This window comes from Neopsephotus bourkii, unplaced genomic scaffold (genome assembly GCF_033783945.1).
Source record: "Neopsephotus bourkii isolate Nb327-2 ecotype Australia unplaced genomic scaffold, CSIRO-AGI_Nbou_v1 NB_1855, whole genome shotgun sequence".
NCBI classification, from domain to species: domain Eukaryota; kingdom Metazoa; phylum Chordata; class Aves; order Psittaciformes; family Psittacidae; genus Neopsephotus; species Neopsephotus bourkii.
In genome coordinates this window covers 109,687-119,624 of record NW_026902328.1, presented here as the reverse complement: position 1 = coordinate 119,624, position 9,938 = coordinate 109,687, and the positions used below count along the sequence as shown (strand labels likewise).

Here is a 9,938-nt window from a genome sequence, read left to right as displayed (position 1 = left end):
CCTGATTAATAGTCCTTCCACTTCTCTTGAAAAGGTTTGCAAGGGAAGCTGACAGACCACCTGCTTTGTTGTTTTTCCAAGCCAAACAATTGCTGATGTAAATGCTTGAATAAAGGGTGAAGTATATAACCTTCACTTGCACTATATACTAATACAGTTTGGTTGCTGTGGCAAAGGAAACTCCCAAATGATTAATTATGCTAACACAAAATGCTTTGCTCTGAGGTGAAAGACCTTTGTGGGAAGGAGAAGCTGGCTCTACTATGTTAGGGGGCTAGTTTTCTTCAGTCTGCTTTTACAGTCAGTGCAAGGAGAGAGCCCTTTCAAAGGCCAGACAGCTAACTAAAGGTCTCCCAGTTACTTCCCCAAGGGCCTTTCTCTCCATGAGTGGGAGTAGGGAGGAGGATGGAGCTGGGTGCTGCAGGTGCCCTTTTGGAGAGAGACTTCATCAGCTATCTGAAATTCAGAGATGCAGAGAGCTCCCAGCTCTCATGGGCATCACTTGGAGCTGGAGGAGACTTGAATGCTGGGCCCCTGGTATGATACGCTTGTAACAGTTGCTTTTCCTCATCTGGGTTTCTTTGACCTGACATAGGTACCCTAAATGTGCTCTCCTTGGATTTTGTTCTTGTTGGTTCACAAGACACAATGAAGTGCTAAACTGTTTGGTACTGTAAGAGCATAGTGGACTGGCACACTGAGGTGAGCTGCCCTTATAAACATTTGGAAAGGAAGCAGTGAGAATCCTGATTGTCTTTCTGTCATTTTATTTTGAAATGTATGTAGTGGTCTTGAAGAAGAGTTGTGATTGCAGTGAAACTGAAAAACCCTGTAGCACCTTTACTGTGTGCCTGGAGAGGTAGCTATTCAAGAAACAGGCAGTAATCAAAGCTTAGTGAGAGATGAAGCCAGCTGTTGCTCCTTCTTACCCTATGTCCCAGAGTTGGTATTTGGGTTTTTGGACTGCAGGAAGCTGGTGGTTACCTTCTAAGTGTGAGCTCAAGCTGAGCACTCCCAGTGGAAGAATTTTTGCCAGGCTTGGGAACATCTCTGAGATCTGTGCTCGCCCCCTGGCAGGGTTACGCACAAATCCTGTTACTCCGAGTTTCACTTGGAGCCACCTGAAAGCAGGTCCAGTAACTTCTTTTTTAAGCTACACTTCTATTACCATGTTCTTATTAAGGGTATACTAGGTAAGAGTAGAATCTGAGAACTATAAAAAGACCTTTGGGAACATGCTAGAAAACATGCTTGTATTTCACTAGAAACCTCCCACATCTTGGATTTTGCTTAACTCCCAGTTCTGGTTCCCTGGATCGTTTTGTTTTCAACAGATTTGTAAGTTCAGTAAAGAATGTGGGTATTCTTTTGACTTTTTTGTAATGTAAATGGACAACAATGCCACAGCATGCAGGAATTGCACATTTTGCTTGAGTTGCTTTGTAAAACACACTATTTTATTTGAGAAATCGTAATTTATGCCAAAAAGTGTAAGATACCATTTTGTCGCTGAATAGGATGTTCCAGCACGAGATGCAATGTCTAAGGGGGGAAAAGGCAGACACTTTGTAGATTTAACTGAAAAATTGTTCCAGTATTGGGCTGTCAGCATCCCTAAAACTGCATTACAAGAGATTGTCTAAATTAATCCTTCTGAGGAAAAAGGGGATCAAGGAATATCTCAAGACTTTATTCTCCCTACCCCGTGTGGTGTTTTCTTATTTAGTAATAAGCTGCTACATATTTGGGGTTCTAGTGTTTGTAGGTCACTGAACAGACATTGAAATCTGATTTATATTGTATACCTGTAACATAGAAAGAAAAAGTATTTATATATTTTCCGTAAGAATATTGCATTGAGCTGTGTATAATTTAAACAGAGGCTTGTCCCAAATGGTATTGCCCACTTTGATTTTTTTTTTTGTTGGTTTTTTTCCTTTTTTTTCCTTTTTTTCTGTTTTTTTTTTTTTCTCCTATAGTGTGCACAGTTCATGTCAATGGGCATTAAAAGCCTTCTGAAGCATAGTCTTATCAAAGGGATGCCTTGTTAATAAAATGTAATTAAACTTCATACAATTGTTCTGGTCTCATGTGTACCTCTCAGCACTAGAAATGGATTGGAATTCTACTTAAATTTTTAAGTTACCGGTTAACTAGAACAGTCTGAAGCTTTGCAAATAAACTTTTGTTAAAAATACATTTTCACATTAATGCATTCTAGGATGTCTTACAAAAACATAAGGGAACTAAATAGTTTATATACCATCTTTATTTTGAAAATAGCATACTGATACTGAGAGTAATTTTCCACTATGTGATGGTTTAAGTATTAGCATTTCAAATGCAGCTGTGAAAGCTGAATTATAAACAAAGAGAAAAACAAGTTAACAGTTTTGAATTCTTTAACCATTAATACAAGACAGATGTCTTAGAAGTTGTACATACCTCTCCACAAAACCAAAAACACGTTTCTAGTCTTTATTCCTCGTTCTTATGGCCAGGCTGTGCCCCTGGAAAGGTCACTGTGTCCTCCCTGGAATCCTGTGTGTGTGCTTTTGAGTGCAGGTGGTTTCACAATATGTCAGCCCTCAGGCGCAGCCAGCAGAAAGGTTTCTCATGGCCTCACCAGCCATCGGGGTGGTACCTGGCAACGTGTCCCCTGGCTTCCTGACAAAGCAGTTTCATCACTGCCAGATCTCTGTGGGAAGGATCTGGGGATTTGAGGTGGGGTGTCTCACCACCAGTAAGGAACAGCTTGTTCCATTAGCCCCTCCGCTTGCTCCCTGGATGGAATCACCACAGACAGTGTGTGTTTTTTCTCACACACTTCAAAAGCAGCGATGTGTGCTCTGATAGAGCTGTCCTGGAGTGAGGAGCTGCAGCATGTTGAAATTTAAAGGCTTTCCCGGGTAGTTTGACTTTTTGGAATGACTTGTGTATCAGAGTTCCCTTAGATGTGAGCTCTTGGTTTACGATACCTTTCAAACCTCTTTACATAAACAAACCTATTCTTGAAATGCACAGCTAGGCCGTTTTATTTCAGTAGAACAGCTCACTTCTGTTTATTGTCCTTTTCTCCTAGCAGTGAAGCTGTTAAACTGGGCAAGTATATAGGATAGGATGAAAAACTCTGGAGAAGAAAATGTGTCCTAAGCCACAAGGATACTGTGGTTCAAACTTTCAGATTCACTGTAACTCAATATGAGGGGAAAACTGGGATGTCTCCACTGAACAGCATCACTCTTCCTTCTCTGTTCTCTGTGCTGTTTCCTTACCTCACTACCTGATGGCTGAAAGGAAGGACCTTACTCTCTTCTACTTCTGAAGTAAATCTGCATAACCCACCTGTGGGCACAGCACAGTCTGCACTGACCAGATAGCAGCCACAGCTAGCCACTGGCCTGCCTACTTTCTTTGCACTGCTACCTGCCAGAGGACTTCTCCCTCTGCAGGCAACGCTTGTCTCACTCAATGTCCGTGTAAGATCTTGTGAGTTTTCCCAAACAACGCAGCTCAGGGACAGTACAACACCATCTGTAAGCAACACTTCAAATCCTAGACATGGTTCAGTGTTAACACTTGTTTCTCTCTGGTGCTGCTTTGTTTTTGTAAAGTTAAACATAGGAAAGATGAGGAACTGCACTTTGAAGATCACATCTAGACAAACACTTCATGTTTTCCCTTCTAGGAACTACTTGTCCTGTGCTTTAAAAGAATTCAACTTAATCTGAATCATGAAAGATTCTAGACAGTACCACAGTTAAGCAAAACCAATGAGTTCCATGTGTACTAGGGGAGGTTAATCTGCTAAGACACTTGGATCAATTCCAACTCTTCTGCTTCATTACAAAAGTACAAGTCTTTTTAACTCAAAATGGAAGACCAAATTCACTGTTGCCTACTGCAGAGATTCTGGTTAGTATAAAAATACTATCTTCAGTACATGCAAAAGTAGTGCTGGGAGATCCAGCCGAGAGCCTGAATATGACAATCTTCACAAATGGAATTCATATACCTATGCATGTGCCTGCTTACCTGGTTGGTTGGGGCTTGCTATGTAAGTGCAGGGGTTAATGATAAAAGAAGTTAAGTTCTTCTGCTCAAGCAGAGAAATACTGCCATGGTAACACCTCTGCAAACAGCTGTCCTGTTGATAACAGCTCCTTCCCACTCACCCCCCCCCCACATCTCCATTCAGTTATGAGGATTTTGCTTAGGATTTCGAAGGGTCATTCTTCCTGCAGAGAAGGCAGTCACCAGAAACAGAGCAGCAGCCCATTAGCAGGGCCTGACGTTGTTAAAACCCTGGACCCTATAAAAACCTGTTTTCTGTGTTCTTTCACCTACCAAGTGTAGTTAGAAGACAAGGGGAGTAAAAGCAAGATGGTCACTGTATTTTGGTGCACAGGGTAGCACTCCTAGAGAAGTCGAAGTTCCTTTTAATATTTCAGCAATGTGCCACACACCGAGTGCAGGTAAACCCTTCCATGCTGATTCCTTACATCACCTAAGAGAGGGAAAATACAACCCACACCCCCAGTGTTACTGGGCTGGAGCACACCCCAAAGCTGAGTAACACTCCATCACAGCTGCAACCCACACTTGCTGGGGTGGCCAAAGCACAGAGTAAGCACGCTGTAATTTACTTCACAAAGTAAAATAAATACAGTCTGTGAGCACTCTCACTTCTTTAACTTGTTCCTCTACTTTCTGAATACATTTTTAATCTCTGCAAAATATAGTATTTCTCTGTACCAGACCATGATGAACTGCTATGATCTAACTTTCTACATAATATAGGCCACAAAGCTGCCTGTAAAGCTTATATAATGCCTGTAATATGTGATGAAACCATAGCACACATCGTTCCTGTGCACAAGACAGTATTTTTAAACTAGTCCTGAAGTAAGAGCTTTTCAGCATTAACTGAAGTAGTGCAGTTGGGCTTGTGAAAGCCTTCATCCAAACAATGTGTGGGTTTGTAAGTTCTTATTTACACTGTGTAACCGAAAACTGGATGGACTCAAAGGAGGAGAGTACATCAAAGCTTCCTCCCTAGGCAGTGCACATCTGTTTGTGAAACGTATCTCAGGTTGGTCTTTCTGCCAGCTGTTTCTCTGGGTGTTGAGGCAACATCTTCCTTACAAACGTCGAAGTAGAGGTGTGGCTGGTACAGCATGACTGACAGTTCTGGCTTGCTTGCTTCTATTGTCTCTGGTAGTTGATAGGCATCAGATTCAACTGCGAGATGAGAAGAATAAGCAAAATTTTCAAACCAAGTATGAGTCTGAGGTGTAGGTGTGGGTGTAAAGTCTCTCTCTTCATTTTCATTAAGGTAAATGCGGGAAGAATTGTGATCATCAATCTTATAATCTGTTGTCATTGAAGACAACTGGCTCCAAGGATGTAACTTCTCGGCTTCAGCCTTACTGTCCACTGCTAGCACGTCAGGAATGCAGTCACTTATTTTCAATACTTTCTCAGAACCAATCTACAAGAGATCATAAAACAAAATAATTACTCAAAGTAATAAGCCCAAAGTAAAGGAAAGGGAACAATTACTTCAAGCACTTCTTCTACTGTCTTATAATTTTTTTGAGCTTGGATTTTTCAAACAAACACATGGAATTTGAAGGAAAACACATGTACAGAATACCAACAGAAGCTGTATTTTATGTGACATTTATCAAGAGTATTTATTTAGAGATATCTAAGCAAGTTCAGTATAACTACATTTCAAGAATGAACCATGTCCCTCTGCTTTAAAGCCTTTGCCAGGCTTTTGATGTGTGCACTTTTTACCCTGAAACCAGTAAGTGACAGGAAGGCAGCAGCAGCAGAGGTTAGGTGGTACAGTGTCCACCCTCTGGTGCTACTGCTCAGTGAACACCAGCAGCCAAAAAAGCAGCAGCCCCAGGCCTATCACGATGAAGAAGTATCCCCAGTTTTTGACTCCCCTGCATGGAAGGAGCAGACTCTGGTTCGAAGGGCCTGCAGAAGCAGCTGAATGCCTTTCACCACTCCTTTTCTCCCAGCCAGACCTGGCAGTGCCTGGCAGGTCTCTCTGCATCCTCACAGGGGCCACCAACAAGTATATCTCTGCAGTGCCCTCTGCTGCGATGTAGGAGGCAGGAGGATGGGGTAGACGGTTCCCAGGCTGCAGCAAAGTGCCATATCCTCCGGTCTGTTTTGTTTACACAGTGCTGGGTTTTGAACTGTAATACTGGATGAGTCACCTGCTGTATCAAAAGATTTAATTTATTCTCCAATTCCACTTTCACTTTTTGCAGTAACAGACTACAGAATACAGAATGATCAATGTGGAGTCAAATGAATATTGAAAGAAGAATTTTCCACTAAATGATGATATTATGTTGATTTCTGTATAGTAAGCATCACTCATTTTTAAATGTAGCCAACACCAGGAGAGTATTTTTCTGAAACTTCACTAATCAAAGAATGGAAAAATGAAAAATACTAGATTTTTAATGGCCTTACCTTAAACTCTTTGAATGACAGCACTTTGCTCTTGTTAGGACTAGGTATTACAGGACAGCAGCACTCTTTCACCCTGGAAATAAGAGAGTAAAACAAATGATAGGGTTTTTTTCTCTCTTCAAAGCATATTCTACCAGCAAAAGCCATGTGTAGATGGGCACAGGAACAGCAGCAGATGATGCGTGTCACAAACGCCGCAAGCCAAATACTTAAATCGTCCATTCACACAGTTGGACAGCCAAAGGAAAAATGAATGAGGCCTTACAACAGGCTGGAAACAAGAAGCTGCAGCTGTGGTTTGTGAATTACGCTAGTTACATTCTCTGTCAACAACAGAAAAATGCATTAAAACTTACCACTTCATCTTCCAGCGGCATATCGCTGCTACTAGTGCAGGAACTATCACTAACAGGACTAGGAGGTACAGCATGTTGGCTATGGAAGAAAAATACTTTTAAAATTTGTTTCCAACTTCTACCCTGTCAATACAGCCTGAGTTCCTAGGACAAAAACAATATTATGCCCACATGGGATAGCTGCCACTAACTCAGCTGTAAAACTTGTGTGTGTGGTCTCTGGTTGCAAGGTAGTTTGTCTGGAAGTTCTGGGACACAGCCCTAAGTCTTTGAACCTTGATTCCCTTTACCAAAATTGAATTAGTACTACTTTTTTAAGTGCTTTCAATTTGTTCTCATGTTGACACCTTAACTGTAAGGGTTAATTTCCAAAAGCTAAGACAACAATAACCTCACTTCACTTTAAGTATCATTCCAACCCCCAAAGAAGACAGATTTTACCACGAGACGCTGACAGAACATCCATACCTCTGGTATGGCTGGTTTATAGCAAGACAGACAAGTGTTCATGCTCCCCTAGGACTTGCACTGACACAAGAAACCCAATGTATCTCCTTCTTGTTGGAAGACACAGCCTTGGGCTGTGCTTTTCTCAGATAGCTGATGCTATAAGGAGGCAGAGGGGGAGCACTAGCTAGTGCTTGTGGTCCTGCCCCAGCCAGTGCCCTCTTGCCCTGTGCCAGTGAATCTGTGTGTCCTACCACACATCACAGCAGGGAACGGACGTGTGTTGCATTCTCCTTTTTTTTCCTGGTTAGCTAAGGGTTTTGATTCCCTGTGCAGTTGTATGTATGTCTATGTCTGCACAAGAGTAGGCTGGCTAATGGGAGCTAGACATAGGTCTAAGGCAGACAGTGTTCTGGTAGTTAGTTAGTCTAAAACACCAAGTCTCCTTGCCTGAGCCAAGGCTTCACCCTTTCCTACCTCTCCCCTTTCACTTCCACCCCCAACTAATTTTTCCGAACCAGGCATCTCTGGTTTGGATAGTAAGTTTCCCAATCACGACTGCTGAGTGGTACTTTCAGGGGAACAGAATTACAGGAAAGTGATATTCTGTTCTTCTTTGATGACCAGATCTCCCCAGTTAGCAAACTACAATGCTTGAATCAACAATCCCTTCTTACTGACATATGCAGGAATTAACTTTGCAATGGATTTAAAGATTGATGAGAATAATAATCACTACTAGAAGTTCAAGAGCCCATTAAGAAATTACCTGTTTGCACACAGGTCTGTAGTTTTATAAATTGTTATTATTCATATATATTATTTATATTAGAAAACTAGTTAAATCAAAATGCAGTTCTTCAACGCATTCTAGTGAACAGGACTCACTAGTCATGTAAGCATGCATAAATTCAGCTACTTCCCAGAAAGATATAAAACCTCAGTAAGGATGTAAAATTATTTTCATTCTAAAATGGAAAAAACATAGCAACTTAGAAGTATCACAATGCCGTGTTGGCATGCACATTTTGGTTCTCAGCTGGATTCTTTTTCAATGTGTGTCACATTGAATTAAATATTTTTCCTTCCGCTAGAAGACAAATTTTCCACAGCCAATACTCACAGTTAAGCGGTGTATCTATGTATATAAAGTTAACAATGGGAGTCTCTCCTCCACCTGTATATGCTTTAACTACAAGTTTGTATTTTGTGTTTGACAACAGGTGTTTCACGGTGTATCTCTTTTCTTCTGGATTTTCAATTGTGTATTTACATAGCACCGAATCATCTAAAATGAAACAGGTAAGTCAGAATCATAGAATCTCAGAATCACAGAATCATTTGGGCTAGAAGGGACCTCAAAGATTATCTGGTTCCACATCCCTGACACGGGCAGAGACACCTTCCTCTAGACCAGGTTGCTCAAAGCCCTGTCCAGCCTGGTCTTGAACACTGCCAGGGATGGAGCAGCCACAGCTTCTCTGGGCAACCTCTGCCAGTGGCTCACCACCCTCACAGTAAAGAATTTCTTCATAATATCTAGTCTAAATCTACCCTCTTTCAGCTTAGTCATTCCCCCTTGTCATATTGCTACAGGCCCTACAGGTAAAAAAAACCTGCAGGTGTTCTTCCCTAGAGGAAAAAAAAAAAGTATCTCTACATCTTTCTTATAAGTCCACTTCAAGTATCAAAAGGCTGCAGTTAAGTTCTCCCCTACATGTGACAAATTATCTTAACCCAGATGATAGGCCACCAAAGCAACAAAACATTTGCAATTTGCACATTCTTCTGAGAAAGATGATGTGTCCTGACCCACTGACACTTGTGTGAACTCACATTCCTTCTAACTGGACATTGCACATTGCACAGCATTGCACATCCTTTGACAGCCCACCTAATAACTTGCTGTCAAAAGCTGAAACTGATTGATTTCCTTTTGCTAGAGGTTTTGAACAGAATGACTTCAGCTTTGCCATTTCCTTTTTCACTGGACTCTTGTAGCCCTTAAGCTTTGGTGAAGTTCTTGGAAGATAATCAAAAGCAAGAATTTGCTGCCTGAAAAAAAACTTCTTTTGCCTCTCTACTGTGCAACTTCCAGACCCCAGGGAGAAAAGGGTTATATTATTCCTCCTCTTTTCAGTCACGCCCCTTGTCTGAGCTCAGACAAAGCAGGAAATCTTTGATTTAAACATTTTAAAGTCTAACTGGGATGACTTGCAGAAACCTGATACTTCTATGGTTAGGTTAGTTGTGACAGGAACTTCTATATAAGCCTCCTTCAGTTCAACATAAGCTTTTCAACTTGGTACTAGTCTAATCACCAGAAGGATCTGACACAGGAGGTGACCCAACTGGAAGCAGAGGCAAAGGGGAAATTATCCTGAAACATGGTGGAAACATCTGAAAATTATAATGGAGCGAAGTCATCTGGGGCAGTTTTTACTGTGCAGCAGGAAGATCAGATATACAAGTTTAAATGTGGCTTTGTGCCACCCCACAGCTCAGTTCTGCTGAACTCCATGGTAGAGCACAGCCACAAATACGTTTGCTATAAAAGAATTTAAATAGGGAATTCACACAGTGCTCCAATTCTCAAGGAAATAAATTATATCCCATCTGTTTCTAAAATACCCAAAA

The 9,938-nt window shown here is 41.4% G+C and overlaps 1 protein-coding gene across 3 annotated transcripts in view; it reads right to left on the bottom strand.

The window, feature by feature from the left end:
* Window positions 1-3,731: 3,731 nt before the first annotated feature.
* The window catches only part of LOC133207285 (oncostatin-M-specific receptor subunit beta-like), a 29,254-nt gene continuing 23,047 nt past the window's right edge, over window positions 3,732-9,938 (bottom strand). For 2 of the 3 annotated variants that reach the window (XM_061344049.1, XM_061344051.1), the window contains 4 exons: window positions 8,425-8,589; window positions 6,855-6,933; window positions 6,499-6,571; window positions 3,732-5,491 (listed from right to left, as the gene is read on the bottom strand). In XM_061344049.1, the coding sequence (XP_061200033.1) occupies window positions 5,042-5,491; window positions 6,499-6,571; window positions 6,855-6,933; window positions 8,425-8,589 (767 nt within the window). In that variant the 3' untranslated portion in view covers window positions 3,732-5,041. The remainder of the gene's footprint in view (window positions 5,492-6,498; window positions 6,572-6,854; window positions 6,934-8,424; window positions 8,590-9,938) is intronic. The other variant, XM_061344050.1, reaches the window with a different exon arrangement.